At 39.3% G+C, this 20,816-nt stretch overlaps 2 protein-coding genes across 5 annotated transcripts in view; one reads left to right on the top strand and one right to left on the bottom strand.

Annotated features, from left to right (window-relative positions):
* Positions 1 to 308: 308 nt before the first annotated feature.
* On the bottom strand, positions 309 to 2,094 carry METTL18 (methyltransferase 18, RPL3 N3(tau)-histidine). 2 transcript variants are annotated; one of them, XM_067001504.1, is made up of 2 exons: positions 1,956 to 2,094; positions 309 to 1,567 (listed from the first exon to the last, which is right to left on the bottom strand). In XM_067001504.1, exon 2 carries the CDS (start codon positions 1,405 to 1,407, stop codon positions 370 to 372), a length of 1,038 nt encoding a protein of 345 aa, XP_066857605.1. In that variant the 5' UTR covers positions 1,408 to 1,567; positions 1,956 to 2,094; the 3' UTR covers positions 309 to 369. The 2 variants fall into 2 exon arrangements, with proteins under 2 accessions (XP_066857605.1, XP_047936160.2); XM_048080203.2 differs by having other exon boundaries at positions 1,933 to 2,040.
* The window catches only part of FIRRM (FIGNL1 interacting regulator of recombination and mitosis), a 26,755-nt gene continuing 8,033 nt past the window's right edge, over positions 2,095 to 20,816 (top strand). The window contains exons 1-23 of one of the 3 annotated variants that reach the window (XM_013190119.3): positions 2,101 to 2,234; positions 2,779 to 2,818; positions 3,531 to 3,619; positions 4,835 to 4,939; positions 5,452 to 5,592; positions 6,494 to 6,656; positions 7,036 to 7,120; positions 7,665 to 7,803; positions 8,243 to 8,323; positions 9,470 to 9,534; positions 11,223 to 11,371; positions 12,314 to 12,422; positions 12,937 to 13,123; positions 14,146 to 14,228; positions 14,595 to 14,646; positions 14,989 to 15,078; positions 16,166 to 16,351; positions 17,039 to 17,161; positions 18,337 to 18,432; positions 18,862 to 18,975; positions 19,366 to 19,470; positions 19,790 to 19,870; positions 20,672 to 20,785. In XM_013190119.3, coding sequence (XP_013045573.2) covers positions 2,136 to 2,234; positions 2,779 to 2,818; positions 3,531 to 3,619; positions 4,835 to 4,939; positions 5,452 to 5,592; positions 6,494 to 6,656; positions 7,036 to 7,120; positions 7,665 to 7,803; positions 8,243 to 8,323; positions 9,470 to 9,534; positions 11,223 to 11,371; positions 12,314 to 12,422; positions 12,937 to 13,123; positions 14,146 to 14,228; positions 14,595 to 14,646; positions 14,989 to 15,078; positions 16,166 to 16,351; positions 17,039 to 17,161; positions 18,337 to 18,432; positions 18,862 to 18,975; positions 19,366 to 19,470; positions 19,790 to 19,870; positions 20,672 to 20,785 — 2,496 coding nt within the window. In that variant the 5' untranslated portion in view covers positions 2,101 to 2,135. Of the gene's footprint in view, positions 2,235 to 2,778; positions 2,878 to 3,530; positions 3,620 to 4,834; positions 4,940 to 5,451; positions 5,593 to 6,493; positions 6,657 to 7,035; positions 7,121 to 7,664; positions 7,804 to 8,242; positions 8,324 to 9,469; positions 9,535 to 11,222; positions 11,372 to 12,313; positions 12,423 to 12,936; positions 13,124 to 14,145; positions 14,229 to 14,594; positions 14,647 to 14,988; positions 15,079 to 16,165; positions 16,352 to 17,038; positions 17,162 to 18,336; positions 18,433 to 18,861; positions 18,976 to 19,365; positions 19,471 to 19,789; positions 19,871 to 20,671; positions 20,786 to 20,816 lie in introns of those variants that run through there. The other 2 variants (XM_048080193.2, XM_013190121.3) reach the window with 2 other exon arrangements.

Below are 20,816 nucleotides of genomic sequence, written 5' to 3'. Positions count from 1 at the left end.
TGTGTTAGGATGCTAAATGGTCACCTTCAGGCTGTGCTCAGTGGCTGTCCCTGTAACTTAGTGTTGGCACTGCCAAAGAATGGGAGACTGAGGACAGTGACTTGCTTAATTTTAAAATAAATATAAATAGCAAAAGTGGTATAAACAGATGCTACTTGAAGATACTACATTTTTCTCTGCAAAACCACAATCAGAGGAGTCTTCGCTTCCAGGCAAACACTAAAATTTGTCAAACAGTTCAAAAGCTAGAAAAGAGCAGCATCACCCTGTCAATTCAGAGTAACTCAATAGCAGAAAAAAAGCAAAGATAGGAGGATTAAAGTAGTTCTTTACTAAGAAATTTTTGAATCACCAGTGGTTGAATTAATTTTAACTGGAATCTTTAAAGGCCATTTCCATGATAAACCGCTTCAGCCCTTTATCAATGACTTTAACCGTGCTGATTCTGAACACCTTCCTCTCCTCAATGAATTTCTCAAAGAGGTAGATGCCGCCACCAACCCCAAAGTAATGCGCTTTGCTTGCCAAGTACACACGGCCGTTTCTGTCCAACAGCTGAGACAGTGTATCGTGCAAAGCACCGTAGTAGTCAGGGTTATAGATGGTCTCGGATGTGAGAATGACATCGTATTTTGAACAGGGTTCGCAGCTGCTGAGCAGGAGCCGGCTGACTTCTGACCACTCTCCAGAAAAAAATCTGCATTTGCTGAGCGCGTCAGGTAAGCACTCTGCTTTCCTGGGCCTCTTTGAAGGAGGCTTAACAAGTTTTCTATCATCTCCCCCACCAGTCCCATTGCCATCATTTACACAGTTAGCCACCACATTAGGCAAGGTTATTTCGTTGATCACCGTGCTGTTGTAATCCTGGAAGTGGACTTTTCCAGCTTTTCCCCGTAACGCAGCTATTCCCAGCAGTCCAGCCCCACACCCAAGATCCAGCACTGCCTTGTTGGCAAACTGCAGGTCAGCCTCAGACAGGTACTCCAGGAGATCGAAGGTGCACTCCCAGATTTTCAGCCCCCCCTCATAGACCCCTGGGATGAGATCAGAGTGAGCAGAGACGCTTTTCGACACGACGTCTTCCCCGTGCGTGCCATCCCGACACGTCATTTCCACCACGGCCACGTTTACATAACGCAGGTCTGACACGGTTTCCAAGACTTTATTTTCCAGTACTTTGCTGACATCTTCGGGAACGTGGTGCTCCCTGGCTGCTGGGGAGCACAACTTGTTCTCTGACTGTCCCTTACCTGCGTGCTTTGCGGTGCCTGGCTGCGGGCTGCAGGCTGCTGCTGCATGGGCCATTTGCTCGTGTTTTGGAGGGTCCAGCTGCGAGTCCGCCTCACCGTGAGCGCCTGGCTCAGTGCTTTCATTTTCCTCAATAGCAAAATTAAACCGAAATGCCATTTTCAGCAAGAACAGCCCAAAAAGTCACAGGCAGGAACACTCCCCCAGGAGAGACGGGACGATTTTTCTTTTGTACGCTTCCATGCAGTCACCGCGGTGGGAAAGCGCGCTCTGTAGGCTGAACACTGGCTGCTTTGCCAAGGAATCGGCTTAATTATTTCTGCAAAAGGAGTGAAAAACAGTTTTAGGCATCGTTAAATGGCGAGATGGTAACAGTAAGGGTTTAATAGCGTGTTAGAAGAAAATGCTGATAGCATCCTATTGAAAAATGAGAGCGGGGTCCTGTTTAAAAATCCAAAATAATAAAGAATAAAATAATGAAAAATAAAATAATAAAGAATAAAAGAGTAAAAAATAAAATAGTAAAGAATAAACTAATAAAAAATAAAATACTGAAGAATAAAAAAAGAAATAATAAAAATTAAAAATAAATGAAGTAATAAAAATAAATAATAAAAATAAAATGATAAAAAATAAATAAGAAGATAAAGCTCAGCAGCCGTTACTGGCAGGGGGTGCCCGTACCCCGCTGCCCGCTCTCCCCCTGCCCCACATGGCTGCGCTGCCTCCTTCCGCGTCGCAATGCGCATGCGCGGGGCCGGGGCACAAAAGGGCTACGCGCACGCAGCCGCCCCGGTCCCGCGCGGGGGCTGCTGGGATAGCGGCGGGAAAAGCCGCGGCTCGCGCCGCTTCCAGCCGCCGGCGCTGAGGTGAGGGGAGCGGCCGCCATGTCGCGAACCGACCCCGAGCTGCTCCTGCAGGAGCTGGGCGGCTGGGATTGGGAGCTCTGCCGCCGGGAGCTGCCCGCCGTCCTGCCCCGGCTCCTCATATCCTTCCCCCGGGAGGCGGTTCGGCTGCTGGGTTGTTGTGGGGAGTGGGTGTGCGGGGGTCTCCGCCGTCGGGGGAGTGACCCTAAAATGGCGGGGGGGCGGGATGGGCAGCCTGCACGGGTCGAGCAAAGCGACTTGTGAGAGGGAAAAGCGCTGCAAGCTTTACAAGGGGTGAAACAGGAGAGAAAAGCCGGGTGTGCTGGGTTTCACTGAACGCAAGCGCTGCCCTTCACCGAAATAATAAAGTAAAATAAAAAACTGCAGTAGAAAATACCGTGTGGTTCTTCTAGCCCTTTCAATAACACCCCTGTTGCCCCCATAAAAAAAAGTCAAACAAACAAAAAACATAGCCCACAAATCACAACCCCCAAATCTTACTCTCTGGCACAGTGCTGCTGGAATGTGGGTACTGAGCACCCACCCGTAGCAGCTGTGGAGCATCCCCGTTAATTTCATGAGGTGGTTAAAGCCCACACAGCACATAGTGTGAGAAATTACATCTTTATGGCAGAATGAACTTGACTTTCTTTAACGTTTTTACTGTATGTATCAAGAGTCTGAAGACTGGACTGAGCACGTTCGTAAGTAGTGGCCAAGAGGTGCTGCTTCTTCCTAAGGCTTATTGTATTGCAAATATAAGGTCTGCAGTAGTTAAAAATATTTACGCTATCACTGGTGTCCTACTTTCACTGCCTTTAGCAATCCTGCTGGACATTGTATGTTACAGGAATTGCATGTTTTAGAAAAACCCATAAGCTATGCACGTAAGGCTGCTTTTTCCTTTCTGCTGCTTCTGATTTGTAGACTGCTGAAAGAAGGAGTGCTTTTTGTCTTGTATTTTATTGTATTTTTGGCCATTATCTGACAGGTGGTTGAACTCTTGTAATACCTGAGAGTGATCAAGAAAATGCTGATATACACCTGGTTAGGACTCTCGCTAACATTCACTGCTCAGCTGTGTGTTAGTGCCAGCCAGCACTTCAGATGTGTAACTGTTTGCACTTTAGAACATGGAAAATTGCCCAGACTTTGGGCAAACAGTTGTGCCCCACCTTCAACTAAGTGTAGTCAGGTGTGATGCAGTTATTAATGGGTTTATGCACGTTGGAGCTTTTATTGTTACTTGATGATTCAGAAAATGCATATGTTGCAAATGCGATGTTACTTGTTTCAAAATCAAGTATCTGACCAGTTTCCACTTCACTCAGTTCTTTCTTCCATGTGCTTGGTAGCTACATACTTCTGATAATCAAATGGTTTTCAGTAACATTTTAGAAATATTTTGCTTTGCAGGTGTTCTGAGGATCATGACTGAAATGTTTTTGCCTCATATCAGCCTTGCAGATTTGGAACAAACTTTTTTCTCAAAAGTATTGCCTAAGGTATGACACCTTCAATGAAATACGAAAATTTCAGTCAGTGCAGTGCTAAAAACCTGCTTAGAGTGCCTTGATTCTTTTGAGGTCTCATTATAGAATCATTGCTTTGCAAGCACAGCTTGAAATAAACATTTTACCCCTTAAAAATTTAACAGTTTTACGTTGTTGGATTATTTATATGATTTTTACTATTCTTTACAGTAGGGAGAGGATCAAACGTATGATGTTCTGCTTTCTATATTTAGTGACAGAATTGTTTTTTATTTATTTTTGAGAAGGTAGGCTTTTTATAAATGACTAAGGTTGTTTTCACTTGGGGCAGGCTCTCGGGACAAATAAGTTGAAGAACCCAACACCCATATATCATGAATAATTTTTGTGATATTTGTGAGTAATATGGTGAATAAACTTTTAGGCAATGACTAACAGAAGGTCTCTTTTTTGATTAAATAATAGAGAATTTTGGGCTGTAATATTAAACTCTCCAGTGCATACATCTTAGTGGACTTAAAGCAGTAGTGAATTGCTGAGTTTCAGGCCTCAGCTTGTATACTTTAACAAGCCTGTAAAAATGCCCAGTTGATTTCCATTTCCTTTCTTGCATGTCTTCTAGCAGATTTTAGAGATTACAAGAAAAATGGCTCATAACATGCATATCCTGAACAGGGATTACTGTGCCATACCAGTTTATGTAGTACCCTGCACGTGCCTAGAAGCTGTTCTGTCTTTGCAGTCTCAGCAGGATCTCTCGTAAAATATACATGGACCTAGACCAAAGCAGAAATTGTTATTTGTAGGTCTTAAAACGTTATTTCTTTATTCAAAATGTTAATGATTGTTCTCAACAAAAAACACTTTCTGAGACAAAAAGAAAATAACCTTTTATCTCAAAATGGTGTGGTTTTAATTAAGAAAAAAATCTCTGTTAGGATGAGGTATCTGTTAAGTTAATTAGCTAGAAAGTTTATTTTGGTAACAGATTTTTAGAAAATAGCAGCTAACTTAACTTCTGGCTGTAATTTGAGAAGAATAGATGGTTTTCACATCTTGGTATATCAAGTTTTATGATTTAAATGCTAGAAAGCATTATTTACTCCTGTGAGTTATCTCAGTAGACTATGACTGCAGTCTAAGCAAGCAAGCAGATATAAACATATGCACACAAATAGTTATACCTTTCTATATATAAATTTCCAGCTTTGCTTTTTTTTCTGACAGACTCTACAGCTGTATGATAACTTGATGTATGAATTATCCAGTGAGGCCAAAGGATTAACCAGCCAGAATACAGAGTTATGCAGTACTGTAAGGAATCTGTTACAGGCAAGTCTATTATGCTTTGATTTTACCTAAGAAATTAACATATTTTAGAATACTTATACTACTAGCCAACTCGTAAAAATGTAATCTGAACTTCCTTTGCAGTTGAAGTTCAGTTAAAATTTTGTGAATTATTTGACTACATTTAGCATGTGATCTAATCAGAATTTAAAGAAAATCTCAAATTCTGCTTAGTATCTAATGTAAATGGAATTTAATTCTCCGTATTTAAACAGTAAATCTGGCAACTGTTTATGCAGTCACTTAATTTGGAGTTTAAAATTTTTTGTAAGTTGAGAACAGTAGTGAAAAGAAATACGAGGCTTTCAAAGAGGGTATAATATCAGAAAAAAGCTATAGAATTCATCTTTAATAAACAACTTATTTATGCAAATAGCTGTGAACTTTAAATGTTGTAAGAACCTAGGAGCAATTCCACAAAAAAAAAAAAGGTGCTTCTGAAATTACTGTTGGATTGAAAAACATTGATTGCTGTTGTTTGTTCTTGATCTAAGACTATAGTGCAACTGTTGGAAACTCTGACCAGTTGCGTACGGTATGTCTGCACGCTGCAAGAGTGTGTGCCTCTGGAGAATATCCGCACCCTTCCATCCTCTGTTCTTTATGTAATAAAGAACACGTTTACACACTGCAAGGTAGGTCTCTGTTAGAAAAATTCCCCTTCTGGTTAGTTTTTAGGAAATGTTCCTAATTCAAAATAATATTGTTGTAGATTTTTTTTATTGCTATCTAATCATTTACAGAATGTACTTAGTGTACAAGTACAAAGATGGTTTTTCAGCTGTCTGCCCAGAATTTCTGACCTGGCAGTGCTAGACATGGGCTATGCTATTTTCAAATTTCGCATCAGTGTCAGTTGAACATTTTGCTTTTGAATTTAGGCTGTGACATCTGTGCGCTTCTGATAACTGCAGTAGGTTTCGGAGCTACAAATGGTGACCAAAACGGCTACTTATTTCTATGCAAGTTCCAAAGTGGATTGAATGTTGAGATTAGGACCCTTATGTTAGGTACAATGAGCAATGTATATTGGTTTCAGATACAACAAGTAAGTTCCCCTTAAACAGTGAAAATAAAAGAAGGTTATCGTGAGGACAATAGCTTTTGGTCAGCCTTCATTTTCACTTTTCAACTTTTCTTTCTTAATGAAAGATTTACAGCGGTTTTCCATGTCAGGGCTTGAACTCATTTGCCATACCTTTTATATAACAATGCTAATTTGAAAGTATTGAGAAATATTTGAAATAGTCTACTTCCTTTGTTGCTAATGTTGTACTGCTTTGTTCAGAAATATGATCATAGGTTCATGCATCAAAGCCTAATCCAAAGCCAACGATACTCACCAGAGCCAGACAGACTTCGTTAGCTGTTGATTAGACTGCAGGTGATTAGCATTTTATATTTAGCAAATAAGAGTCCGTATCAGAAACTATAGATCAGGTTCAATATTGAGTTAAAGTAGGTACATATATGCCTTGCTCAGATTGTGATTCCCGTGTGTGTTTTTTTTAACCTCTTCTTCCCCGTTTCCTACAGGACAGCGAATCAGTGTACTGTGAGCATCTACACTTGATTTCTGATCTCCTACAAGCGATGTTCAAGGAAACTTACTCTCTTCAGAAACAGCTGATGGAACTATTTGATCAGATTTCTGTGGGCTCTGCTTCTGCTGAAGATAACATCACAGATATGGTGTCAGGTATATGTGGTTCTAAAGCTTTTTGACTTTTGTTCAAAAAACAGCTTTTTTTTTTTTCTTTTCTGTAGGAAGTATGTTTAAATCTTTAAAACTGATCATGCTCAGTTCCTGCTGTTCTGACCAGCAGCACTTCAGAAGGCAGCATTTTGCAGCTTGAAGCATATTCATTTTTTCTCCTGAAACTCTGTGAGATGGGGGATGTTGCATAGATTTGTAGGAAAGGGGAGGCATCTAAGCACTGAGCTATTCCTGATTCAGTGTCAGCGTGGTGGTATTCTCTAGTGTTTGTGATTGCTGTTGTTTTGCCAGGAGAGAAACATAGCTGTGAACTTAGGAATCTGCTTTAACTCAGTTGTTGCTATTATTATTTCCTTCACAGTAATCCACACCGTGCTAGAGATCTGCTCTGTCATCTCCAATATGGACCATGCACTTCATGCCAATGCGTGGAAGTTCATAATCAAGTATGTCTTTAAACTCTTTGCATTTTATTGTAATATGACTGGACTGTGGTTTTATATAACCAGAGTTACACTAGTTTCATGTTCAGAGTTTCAGCTGAAATTGAAATTAGAGAATTCAATACCTTTGGAAATTTAGCTAGTAAGTGGAATTAAATGCGCTGCCAGTGAAAACAGTTAGGAGTTGTGCATGAAAAAGTAATAGTAAAGTAATAAACGTAATGACTTTTTACACTGCAATACAGAAGAGCATTTGAAACAGCACTGTTTGAATAAATAATCTTTAGAGGTCTGACCTGCAGTTTTGTACATGTTTTTGGCTTGAGTTGTGCTGTCTTGTGCTTTCATCCTACCTCCCCTTTGCGCTTCTGTCATGGCTACAAAGAGGGCTGTTCCCTCTACATTTCTGGTTTCCTTGTACATGGGTATTGCACTGATTAGTGAGGTATAAAAGCCTAAATAGAAAAATGAGATATTTGGATTTATATTAACTTAATGCATGATCACATCTGACAATTAAGTATCTGATTATATTCCTGCCTTGTAGGCAAAGCCTGAAGCATCATTCTCTGCTGCAGTGCCACCTGAAACACAGTGACATCCTCAGTGGCCTGTGCAAGGATACTCTTCTTTCTTTTCAATCCTGCCTGCAACTGGCTGAGGAAATGAAGATGTCAGACATACAGGTAAATTAGAAAGGTTCCAAAGCTGCTGTTGAACTTGAGGAAGATAAATTCACTTTGCTTGGATTTTTTTTGATGTTTTTTAATGTGCTAGGCAGAATCCCTTGTTCTTTTGAAACCACCAGAAAATCAGGCCCATTGACTTTGTTTACATTGGAGATGTTTTAGTGAGGCACTGAAAACAAGTTTACACCATACTCTGGGAATTTTGTTTGTTTTCTAAACTGATGATATCCCAAGGTCAATCAAAGGATAACATTTCAGTTCAATATTGGTATAAAAATATTGAGGCACACTGAAGATTTCTAAAGTTTTTCCCCCATTGCTGCAGAATTTGTAGAGAATCGAGTTTGAAATAGTTTTTGAGCACTGTTAGCAGTTTAAGTTTCATCTGTAGCATGTTACTCTGTATATTAAATTTTAGAACTGCTTTTTTGGACAGGAGGGCACTGACCTCAGGCTGTTTCAGAAGACTGTCAAACTCTGCAGATTCTTTGCTAATTCCCTTGTACACTACACCAAGGTAGGTTTTATTCCTTGAATTCTACATTAATATCGATTATAAGCCTCTGGTCTGCAAACAGAATAATTATGTACTCCATAATATCTTACCAATTTACAACTATACTATACGAGTGGTATAACCAACATTCATACGTAACCTTCTTGTAGTTTCCACCTGAATACACTCACAAGCCTAAGCAGGATTATTGATGTGATTTAACAGAAAGAAAAAAAAAAATCTGTTACAAGCAGTGTCACTGAGGAGTTGGTAGGAAACGCCCGGTCTTTACTTGCAGCCTTGAGTCAATGCAGTAGCAACTTTAGCTGGAAGAATTAAGCAGGTGAATCTCGTTGCTAAGGTTTCAGAATTGTTGCTCATTTTTCCCTAATGATCACAGTCGTGGCTCTAACTTTCTGAAGTTTTGTTATCCTGAGACTAATAGAATTCTCAAATAGACTTAAAGACATGAGTAGCTCCCTTTTCATTTGTATTTTCACCTAAATGTTTTCCTGAGTAGCACTTATAGCCTTTTGCCATGGGACAACATACTTTAACAGGCAGCACAGTCAAATAGTTTGGATGTGGCATTCGTAGTAAGAAATGAAACTGTACTGGTACTGGCTCTGACACTAACTTCCTGCTCTCTCCCTGGCCAAACCACTTCATTGCTGTGATTTAATCTCCTGGTTATTAGAAGGGATGCCATAAATCTACCCATTTTTAGAATGCACGTGGAAGAATTTTGCTCTCTATGAATAGCAGTGGTGGTGTGCTCTGCATCTGCTTTGACCCATGGTGTCAAAGCAAGGCTTTGATGTTCATTTTGTCACAAAATGAACAGCATAATGACAGGATAAGAGCTTTATAGCATGTAGAGCATTTCAGATTTTTACAGCTCTCTGTGGCTACTACAACTGTTCTTATTATTTTTTAACTAAGTCTAGAAACATAACGTTTCAGAAAAAAAAATATATATGTGTGGTAATTAATCCTAGGAATACTTTGTTTATTGTTTGTTTTGCACTTGCTTTGTGCTGTGGATTGTTGCAACTTAACCAGTTTTTTCATGTGTAGTATTTCACACATGAAAATAGTAGAACCGGAAAAAAACATAATCATGCATTTTACATTAAAAGTACCTTTCAAAATTAATGTCTTTTGCAGGAATTTCTTTCTTTCTTCTCGGATTTATGCTCTCAGTTGCATCAGCTGTTTATTCAGATATACAGGTAAGTGAAGTACCAATAACTAACTACTGATAGCATCTTAATAACATTTCCAGGTATGGAGATGAATTATCATTTTTAAAGTTAGAGTATTTTGAGGTGAGTTCTTGTTCTAGAACTGTTGCTTTCTTTTTCACGCACAGAAATCTAAAAAGATTTTTGTATAAATTGTGCTTTTTTGTATGGTACTAAGTTACCTTAAATTCGTTTTTCATCAATGCTGTGAGTTTCAAATACCGCCAAACCACTAACTTGGTTGCAATTACTTATGTCAGCATTTCTCATTAAGTTTTGTTAGAATGTGCGCATTGATTGGCTTGGACACTGGGTCTGCTTAGGAAAGATTATTTGAAAACTGTTCCTAAAGTCAGAATTCCTGAAGGTAGGAGTTGTTCTTCAGTCACCCTGCCATGAAGCAGTTAGGCAGAGTTAAAACAGTGGCCTAGCAGTGTACTTTAAAACAGTAGTGTGATGTTAGTCAACTCATGCAAAGTCAAGACAATAGAGAATTACCATTTCCTAGCAATCCTAATTAATTTCTCTTTCACGTATAACTAAATGGCCCTGCGCTTTTTTTTTGTCTCAAATTCTAGTGAAAAAAAAAAAATAGAGTAAATGCAGGTGTCAGTAGCAACACTTGGACAGATCCTTTCTACTTGAAGTTAAAGTATGGCAATATTCGTCCTGAAGGGAATTTGAAACAGTATCTAAGATTATTTTTTTTTGTCACAGCTTTGCTGCTGTGCTTGCAGTCTCATGAAATCTCCTAACAGGACTCTGGTTCTCCTGGAAACAAAAGCTTTAGTAATATGATGCTCATAAGTATTCCCTTCTATAATCTGCAAACGGCTTATCATTTTTCTTGCAAAGGACTTGTTCTGTGTGCTGCAGTAGTGGGGAAGAACAGGGCAAAGTGAAAGAGAGGTCTGATTTCAGTTATTCCTTTGGAATTGAAACCAGATTCTGTAGTGAGATGTGTGTGTGAGTTTACTGAATGTTTTGCTGCAAGATCCAAGATCAGGTGGTGGGTGGTTGTGGGTTTTTTTGTTTGTTTGGTTGGTTTTTTTAAAAAAAAAAGAGTTCCCTCTTCTGACTTTACTTACCTTGTGGATCACATTCTCAAGTGGAAGGCTGTAAACTTTCATTCACTCTTTTCATTCAAACTTTTGAAGTAGGAAGTTACCATTTTTACAGTCTCTTTATAAGCTACAAAAGTAGGTTTTCATTTCATGATCTCTTTTACTTTATTCTTATATCACTTTCTTTTACTGCTCAGCTTTCTCTTTTTTTCTTTTCAAAGAAATTAAGTGGTACCCTTTTATTAGTGTTGTCTGTTTAAATTAGTACTGTCATATTTATGACTATCAATTTTTCTACAAGTGTCTTCTTGGCTTGTCATTGCTTGTCTTTTTTGGTGATTCAGTATATTTCTTCTTAATATTACATATCTTACATGCCTGTTCTGTGAGCTTGTAGGTTTTTCTTTCAATGTTTAATACAATGTAGGGTTTTCAAGCTTACTTTAAAGGCTGAATACAAAGTTGTAACTTTCAGGCTATAGTAGATAATAAAAAATGAGGAGTCTTTTCTGTCTTTTGTTTAACAATAACAGGGAGATCATGAGTTTGCCTTTTTGTAGCTGTTTTGAAAAGTAATTGTACTGAGAATATGTTTCTTTCCATCTCCCTCAGCAAATTTCCTCCCAGTCTCTATGCTCCAGTGATCTCAGAGGTTCATCGAGATGAAATATCCCGTGTTTTTCTTGTGGCTCTAGACCCTCTCATCAACCAGCTTCTTCCCTTTAGCCCTTTTATGGAGCAAGTGTTAAGTGACAATTTAGGTGGGTTTAAAATACAATTACCACTGTTTCAATACTATGCAACCATCTCTGAGGGATCTGGCTTGATATTTTGTCTTTCTGGACCACATTCTGTACTGGGTTGCTTGCCTCTTTTTCTTTTGTAAGTACTATGGTATAGGCAGCTGCATGCTCGTTCAGGTGAATTTGTGTAGCAGTTGATGTTGCTGTTGAATGCGTGTTTTACAAAGCACTCACAATAACTGCAATATTAACTTGGTTAACAGAAATCCTATTAATTTTGCTGCTTTGCATAATTTCAATCTATATCTGTATCACAACCTTTTAAAGTAAGGTAAACGCGTTCTGCTGTGCTGTTGATGGAGGAAGACAGTTATTTTTCCTAAATTATGTATTTTCAGTGGAAAATAATATGTCTTCAAAATGGAAGATGATCATAACCACCATTAAAAATTGTGCCCTGCCCAACATGTCATAATTCTGAGACAGCTGTGCTACCGTGTGGGATTTACGATGTGAGCAGCAGTTGCTCCTTTTGTCAGTGCAGTCTGGGCTTACTTCTCTCTCATATGTGCACTCTGGCCTTGTGATTATCGCAACACTTGGAGGAAAACTTTGTGTATTCGGTGTCTGAGGCACCCAGTGCTTTCAGGCAGACTGGAAGGATGAGGCATCTGGACTATAACTCCTTTGCAGCATGTTGCAGCAACACTTCAGAACTGCAATATTGTAGCTTCTACCAGATGCAGGATATTGCATTCATTTTTCATTTCAAACATAATGTTCATGTTGAAATGTTCCCTTTTTTTCCAGCTGAGTATGTAAGAGATTTTGGATTGTTTTACTGGGAACTTTTTTGCATCATCAGTTCTTCATCATTTGTCAATTGCTTAAAAGCTAGTTTACACAGCATATGTATTTCCAAGGGTGACTAGCATCACACTTCAAAATAAAACTCTATAGGTCTTCCTCCTGAGCAGCAGCTGCCCCAGTGTCTCCTCCTGATTGCCATCATGGACAAGCTGTCTTCTCAGCCTGAAGAAGTGCAAACCCTCTGGAACACAGGAAAACGGTACTAAAAAAGTTCTCACTGTAATTCTTCACCAGAGCGATCAGTCAGTGTGGGTGAACAAAGGGGCTTACTTGCTCAGATTTCCCTCACAACCCAACAGCAAAGTTTGACAGACTATCAATTTACATCCTTATGCTGGGAAAAACATCATCTGATGTTCTGCCTCAGGGGTGAAGGACACAGAGCCAGAGATGCCTTTGTTATTTTGGGAAAGGGATAGTATTAGGCTAAGTCCAGGTCAAAGAAAGAGGTAAACATGTAATTTGTCGATACTTGCATTTTTATGCCTGAACTCTCTAATAGTGACTTGAATTTGTAAGCGAGGAAGGTAGTCAGAAATATACATCTACATACAAATAAAGCATTGAAGTTACTGCCGCAGCTTCTAGTCAGAAACACAGATTCTGTAGTAGAGATGATGTTTGCAGGATTTTGGACTTGCCTATCTGTAACCCAACTGTTTTCTTTTTTTTTTTTTTCTCCTTCCTTTCTTACCCCTCAACCCTATCCCCAGCCTGTCTTTTTTCTCAGCTCTTTTCCTCAGTTTCCAGCAATGTTCTGCCGAGCTTTCTCTCCCTGTTTGTTTGCCAGAGGTGATTGGCACAGGACAGCCAGCAGTTCCCATCACCCTGTATCACTATGTCTGCATTCACCTGTGCTCCTACATTGCTTCCACACTCCCATCACACTTTCCTCAGCTGGTAAGATTGATTTTTGCTTATCATTTCTTCAGCTGTTCTGATGCATAGATAATACTTGAAAAAGAATGAGCTCTTGCTAATGATCTAGCTCTGAAGAGATGATTAGTTACAAAGTGCTTTGAGTTATTCTTCAGACAGCAGCCATGATGCAGGAGTTCAGGTATCCAGAAAACATCATTTGTGAGGCAATGAGGAAAATCAAGCTTCTTACAAGTTTTTGGGAAATTTAATTGTGTTAGAAACTTTTGTTCTCTTTGCAGGGGGGCATGAAGTTGTTATTAAAAGTTCAGTGCTTTCTTTTACGCAGTATTTAACTTGTATTAAGTATACCTGGTTTTGTTGATCTATACTGTGAAGTAATAAGAAAGTGGTATTTAATATTCGAGTAGACTATCTTGTTATGATTTCCGCTAAGAACACACCATAAAATGGTAGTAAGAAAAATTTTCTACTTCGGAGGAGTATTCTGGGATTTGATTACTGTTATGTAGTATTTTAAAAGTTTTTCACATTTTATTATCTAGAGGTTCTTTTGTCTATGCATAAATGTAAAGCTTTAAAAAGTTAAGAGCTGTCATAAACGTTATAGCCCTAATTTAGTTTCTTTTTCCTGCATGCTGCTTTCAGATAAAATTTGTGTTCCTAAAAGAGGAAAGGTTTGATTTATTTTTTTAGTAAGGTGCCAATAAAGTTGGCAAAAAAATTGGTGATCCGTTGCTTTATATATATTCATTAAGAGTTGCCTCGCAATGAAGAGATGTGCATGGAGAAATATTTTGAGAAGTGAGGGATCTTCAGCTCATTGTAATGAATGTACGTGTATGTTCAAAGTATGCAAAACTAAGGATGTAGCTGTTTGGTTAGTACTGTAGCTGAATATAGAGGATGAAAATCAGTTATTAGAACACTTCAAATTGGGAAAGCTGAAAATCTTATTACGTTTCATGCCAATTAATGGAGTAAAAGCAATAGTAGGCCTCCAGTCTGTTTCTGCTTGAACTTAAATAATATGTTTTCCTCAGGAGTATGCTCTGCTGGATGCTGTGCTGGGTTCTAGTATGATCACATCTCTGCTAGCAATAGACTCGTGGTGCTTCCTTGCCCGGTAAGATGTCTTCATTTGAAGTCAAGCAGGATTTCCACAGATCCAGTTAGTTCTGTTGTTGCATGTAATTCCCTTTTTAAGACAAAATTGTCCTAGAATTGGATTATTTTCAAATGTAGAGCGTATTTTGCAAATTAGGAGCAGAAATGGCGTAGCCATTTTTACATTCATACAAGGGGAACATAATTTTTCTATTGCGTATTGGGTTTTTTTGGAGCAGTTCTCTCAAGTAAATTGTATCGGTGTCCATCAAGTTTAAATGTTTTAGGGGAAATGGCTATCTCTGAGACAAGAATTATACTGTTTAATCTGTAGAAGACTAGGAAACACAGACTCACTAACTTCTCTCTCTTTTTCACGTTCTAGGTATGGAACAGCTGAGCTGTGCACTCACCACTGTGTTGTGATCGCTCAATTGGTAAGAACTAAAGTGATGTTTGGAATTCAGCAACAGTTTTAACCCTAATTCTACTGCAAACTTTCTAAGGGACCAAAGACAAGAGTTTAATGTTTTTTTTCCAAATCCATAATTGAGATTTCATTAATTCCTTATATTGGGCTAACAATGAGCAAAAGCAGTACTGTGCAAATAGAAATCTTTATACCCAGTATTTCTGACATGTCCTTCACTGTTTTATTTAGTGCTACTGCTCTGATCTCACATAGGAACTCTCAGAACATTGTGTAAAGAATTCATTTGCTGAGTGGTGATTTTTTTTTCTTAATTTAATTAGATGCATTTCCTGTTATCCTAATTCAGATAAAGTCTTGGCCCAACGAGTGTTATCAGGTCTCTGCTCTGGGTGTTCTGTTGAGGCGTATGCTGTTCTTGATGGCTCCAGATCATCAGGCAAGTACAGTGCCAGCATATTCTAACTTTAACAGAAGAGCTTTGAATCAGTGGCCTGTGTTTAAAATATCTTCTGCCCTTCAGAAATGGCAGGATGTTGAGTGCTCACTTGCTTTACTTGATATTGCACTTGCTATTACTTTGTCATAGTGGATCCTGATTTGTGCAGATGTGTATGTGCCTTTGTTGTTTTGAAGAGCACTTCTCTAATAGTGGTCTTATTGGGTGGCAGTGATGTCCTTTTTTGACTAAGTATGAAAAGAGTGTATCTCCCAGAGTTACTTAAACTGTATGCCCTGTATTGAACCTGCGCCTGGTGTTTATGAGGGCATAAACTCTTACTTGTCCCTTGTGTTTGTTTAATAGAGATTACAACAAAGAATCATGCTGGAATACATAACTAATACCAAGGAAATCATCAGGGTAAAAACAGTTCTAGACAAAGTAATTTCATTATTTGATAATACGCTTCTAACTTCTTTGTTATACACTCATGTGTGGACAGAGAGCATCTGCTGCACAGGGAGACAATAGTGGCTGTTTATATGTTCTTTCCCTGCAGCATCTCTGAAAAAGACAAGTAGGCTCAAATTTTGTTGCCAGGTTGTCTCAGGGTAGGAAGAAAAACAGCCTGCTTCTGCAAACTCTTAAGATTCATCATCACAGATGATCAGCCTATTTCTGATACATAGATGTTGGCAGAACTGATTCATTATTAATAAGGAGACTTGACTGCTGCAGGAAAATCCACTGGTATATCGCTCTTCAGGAATAAGAAAGGGTTTAATTGTCAAGTTCTCTAAGTTAGTCTGTAAATATGGGTTTGCTTTAGCAAAGTGATACATATTTATGATCCTTAAGCTTTCTTCTACTGTCTAAGGCTATCGCTTCAAGTAGCTGAAAGAATAAATTGCTTAACTGCTCTATGTCCTATATGTGACAGGGAGCTGGTGGTATTCTAAAGCAAGTAAGTAGTGCATTTTTGTTTGTTGGTTTCTCAGCTTTTTGACGAGCTATCAAATTCTCTTCTAGTCTCTTTACTTCTTATTATTTTATGAACGAATTTATTTTATACTCTTATCTGCAGGTGGAATTTGCTCATAAGTTTCTTCCAGAAGAAGTGGAAAACTTGGCTGTGTGGCAGCATGTATCCCTCAAGGCCCTGAATCCTGACCTTGGGAAACGAGTGGCCCATCAGCTGTGTGTGGCAGGACTCGCACAATGCAGGCAATGGCTGAATAGCAGGCGTGCTGTGGGAGAGCTCCAACCTGTGGTAAAGGAGATTGGCTTCTCTTTGTGAAAATGCATGACCTCTGGATTTCCAAACTGTGAGGATGCTGTGGCTGTCCTCAGTTTTGTTTCTCTGTCTGTTGCACCACTTTCTTCCATTACTAATCGGCAAATGCATAATCAAGAGCTCTTATTTTAATGTTTTCTTATAGTACGCAGCACCTCAGGACCCTCTGCTCTGAGGGTGATAGCGGAGGTCTTGTGATTTACTGGTTACTCTAGTTGCTGTTTGCTCTCTGGGTGGGCAGATGTATTTTTCTTTACAATTTCCAATTTATACTATGCCATACAATTACTTTTAAGTTTTAAAGTCCTGGCTGTTTTTACGTGGCATCAAATCTGAAAGATGCTCACTGGTCTCCCTGGCAAAGGAGAGGAGCGAGAGAAACCAGAGATTTCCACACGAAGTACCAGCTGCCAGCTTTCGCCTGGCAATGCAGCTAACAGCTACAGCACCATATGAACTCCCACAGAAGGAACGGATGGTTTCCTCACTTTAGAAGCTTTATTGGCCAGTGGCCTGGTGGATTAGCTGTACTGTACAGCTGACACAGCACATTAGGCTTCTTGCCATCTTGTATCATTTTAGATGCTTAATTACAAGCCTGGGGTTTGGGTTTGTTTTACATGTAGGTTCTTTTTGGTCTTACACAATGTTTTTTCCTTCTAGAATATTGCCATTTCTGTCTTGCTGGCTGCCTGCAGTTTTGCTGGTGACACTCTGGAGGCAGAACTTCAGGCATCTATCTTGGGAGTGCTTGGTCAGTTCTGGACTTTTCTTCAGGCTAAGCAGGTGAGAGGATTTGCTGTTGTGATGGTGAAAGCATCATGTCTTTGGGAAGCTGGTGCTGCTGTTTCATCATGTTTTGTTTTACTTGGATTAGGCCATTTCTGTAAAGGAGAGTATAACTGTGCTGCCCATGTGCTGTCAGCTGGTTTATTGGACAGGCTTGTTCTCTGGGAAATGGACTTTGAATTTTCCTGAATGGTACATATATGGCTCCTTCCTGCTCCATCTGTTATGCAGTGTCAGATTCAGATTTGCTTAACGAGAAGTCTGAAATACCTCATTCTGATTCATACCGGTTACGTATTTGGCCTATTTAAAATGTTAGTTAGAATGTGATTAACAAACATGGTGATACTGCTTAGCACATGGAAACCCACAGAGCTAGTAACCTTCCTCTCGTATTTGAGAACAAGGAGGTAAGGTGACCCCTCCAGCTTGTGACTATATACCTAACCGTTCATGTCTGCAGCTGGAGTAAAGAAAAAAGGATTTGTCATGGTTATTACTCAGATAGAAAGGAAAGCTTGAGAGAAGGGATTAAGAAGAGCCAAGTGTGCCCTTGAGGCAGTGAATCCTAATGATATCCTGGGCTGCGTTAGAAGGAGAGTTGCACATCAGGTCAAGGGAGGCAATCCCCCTCCACTCAGCCCTGGTGAGGCCACACCTGGAGCACCGTGTCAAGTTCTGGGCTCCCCAGTACAAGAGGGATGTGGAGCTCCTAGAGAGAGTCCAACAAAGTGCCACAAAGGTGATCAAGGGACTGGAGCATCTCTCCTCTGAGGAGAGGCTGAGAGAGCTGGGACTGCTCAGCCTACGCAGGTTTTGTGAGGGCCTTATCAATGTCCACAAATACCTGAAGGGAGAGTGCAAAGAAGACCAAGCCAGGCTCTTTTTGCTTATACTGGTGAGTGGAAAAAGGAGAAATGGAATAAGAAAGATCCTTAATAAAAATCTAAGGAAAAGGCCTTGTGAAATATAACCACCTAAAGATAGTTGTATCTCTGCTTTGATCTTTTCTTCTGCTGCTTACGATGTATTGTTTTATGTGTGTGAAATTAGGCTAAGAATTTTGGAATGCTACTGCAACTTCAAATTCCTTAAGTAGTTATTCCATAAACTAAAATGCGTTAACTAAATTAGTAACTAAGCTATTACTAATATCTTGTGATCTGTTCAAGGTCTCAGATGAGCCGTGTCTCCAGCAAACACTGTGTTTATTACTTCGTCTTTTGGAATTTTTCATCCAGGCATTAGATGCTCAATTAATCACTCAGGTAAAAACAAAAACCAACATCACAACCTTACGAATAACTTACTTCATGAAAAGCCAAGTTCTTTGTGATTTACTGAAATCTCAAATGAGTGATTTCATTGTCTGGCCTTAAAACATGGAGATTCCTAACTATTTTTCTTCCTTGATTGCTTTCCTGGTCTTTAAACCAAGTATGTGGCACTTAGGATTCTCAAAAATGGTATTAACCAATTACTCTGTAATATAACTGGGATGTATGGATGTGCCATAGAACATATTTCTTTCTGAGATGCACACTGCAGCTTTATCCTAGCCAGAGTTATTCAAGCTGTAGCACATTTCCTTTTGTTTTCAGTCCTGCTTTCTGAAATCAGCATCCTCAGATTTAATGATCAGAGTAGTTTTCGTGTGCACTGTTTGATGGAGTTTTGCTGGGGTTTGTTTCCTGCAGGTGTTCGCGCTGCAGTCTTCCCTTTTCCAGTTGGATCCCCCAGATCATGTTCGTCTAGCAATGTTGGATTTTCTCTCTTCTGTGGGGAAGGTGTTCATACCCCAAGAAGCACAGGTAATGGTAACTGTGGCCTTCTTTAGTCTTTTGATGAAGAGATGCTCTAACTATTTAAAGGACTGAGTTAAATACATACAAAAGCACCATGACATAATCATCTAGGAGACTTATCTTTCCTTGACGCACACTGAGTGCACGTAAGAGGCTAGGTTTACTCATTTGCTCATCGCTTCTCACCAGTTAGAAAAGACAGATGTTTGAACCTCCAAGAAGAAAGAACAGAACATGTCATCTCCCTTACGGTGCTTTTCTGTCAGATAGGGCAGTAGCACTCTTAATTTCACAAACCTGTCCCTTGACCTTAGAGCAATTCTTTAGTAATAAATCACAATGGTAAGATATGCACAACTAACTCTTTGTAATTGACAGATATTTGTTCTTTTCCAGAGGCAAGTCATCCCCCAGTTGTCCTGTCTGTTTGCTTCTCTGCTGGCTGACCAGACGTGGCTTATTCATCAGCATGCGCTGGAGGCATTCAGACACTTTGCAGAGGTAAGCACAGCAGAACTTTGGGTGTGTGTATTCAGCTCAGTTACCTTTCATCATACAGAAATTCTTCTCTCTTAAATGTTCATTGCTCTCGACTGAACAATTTGGATGTTACTGCACATGAATAAAAGTAATGAGGGCTAATGTAGTTACATGTGATTTCAGGAGCTGGAAGTAAAGGAAAATAAAGCATTGGTTGCAGTGAGGAAGGATGTTTAAAATGCTGTCACCACAGAATTCTTCCCAGAGAAACATTTCTTTCTTTGTATATTCCTTTGTTAACATGAACATACTCAACTGCTGTTACCCAACATTTTTACAGGAGACAATCCATGAAGATGTTGTTCCTCAGTGCCTTAATTCAGAAGAAATTAAGAACAAAGTTGTTAATTTTATGGCTAAGGTATGTTGTTGAACCATTTTACTGCTTTCTTAGTTGGTGCTGTACACATCCATAACAGGATTTATGAGCTTGTCTTCACTGCCATACTCATGTAGGATTTGGCTTATGTCTGTACCATCATCTACATGCAGATTAAATAGCCAAATTTTAAATAAATTATTAAATTGATCTGTTAACTGGGATCTGGTTGAATTTTTCTATTCTCTTAAGTCAACAGTATTGACACATGTTGCTTCTATGCACAGTGCTCTTCAGGACTTTTCAACTTTGATTTAAAATGCTTTGCTTTTCCCTCCTTGAACAAAGAAAATGATTAAATTGCAGTTATTGTTGCGGGCAGTGAAAGTATCTATGAAAAAGGCAGCAATTTCTTCATTCCATTTGTGTGATTTCTCTCCCTCTTCTTGCATTTGTTTCTGTAAGCTCAGTGAACATGTATGAATGTGAAACATCCTAGTCCTTTTTGCACATCAGAAAACAGTCTTGCAGAGCAGACAGCTGTTCCTGCAGAACACAGACAACTAGAAAGAAGTGGATGTTCTCTGCCTGTAAACCTAAGGGAGCACTATCTGGATGAGTACTACTTGAAAAGTAGATAATTAGCGAAAGAATTAATAGCTAGTGAGTGATGCTACACTGATGTTGCAGCAGATAACTTGCACAGAAGAATGACAGAAACTAGGTTCAATTTCAGCTGCACATTAAGATTTCTTCCCCCCTGTTGCTCTGGTATACGTAGAACCTCTGAAGGCTGGTAATGCCTTCTTGCTTTAGTTACCTCCCCTGTGGCTCTCTCCCTAGGTAAGGCAAGCTGAAGAGACAACAGAAGCACGAATAGAACGCCTGAAACAAGAAAGGATTACCTGCAGTGCACATTTTATGAAAATGGCTAAAGAACTGGAGTCAACAGGAGAGGTATGTGTACTTCAAATTATCTGGGCTCTAT

The sequence above is a fragment of the Anser cygnoides genome, chromosome 8 (assembly GCF_040182565.1).
Source record: "Anser cygnoides isolate HZ-2024a breed goose chromosome 8, Taihu_goose_T2T_genome, whole genome shotgun sequence".
Lineage (NCBI taxonomy): Eukaryota > Metazoa > Chordata > Aves > Anseriformes > Anatidae > Anser > Anser cygnoides.
Note: the sequence above shows the minus strand (reverse complement) of the source record. Positions and strands in the feature narration are given on the sequence as shown.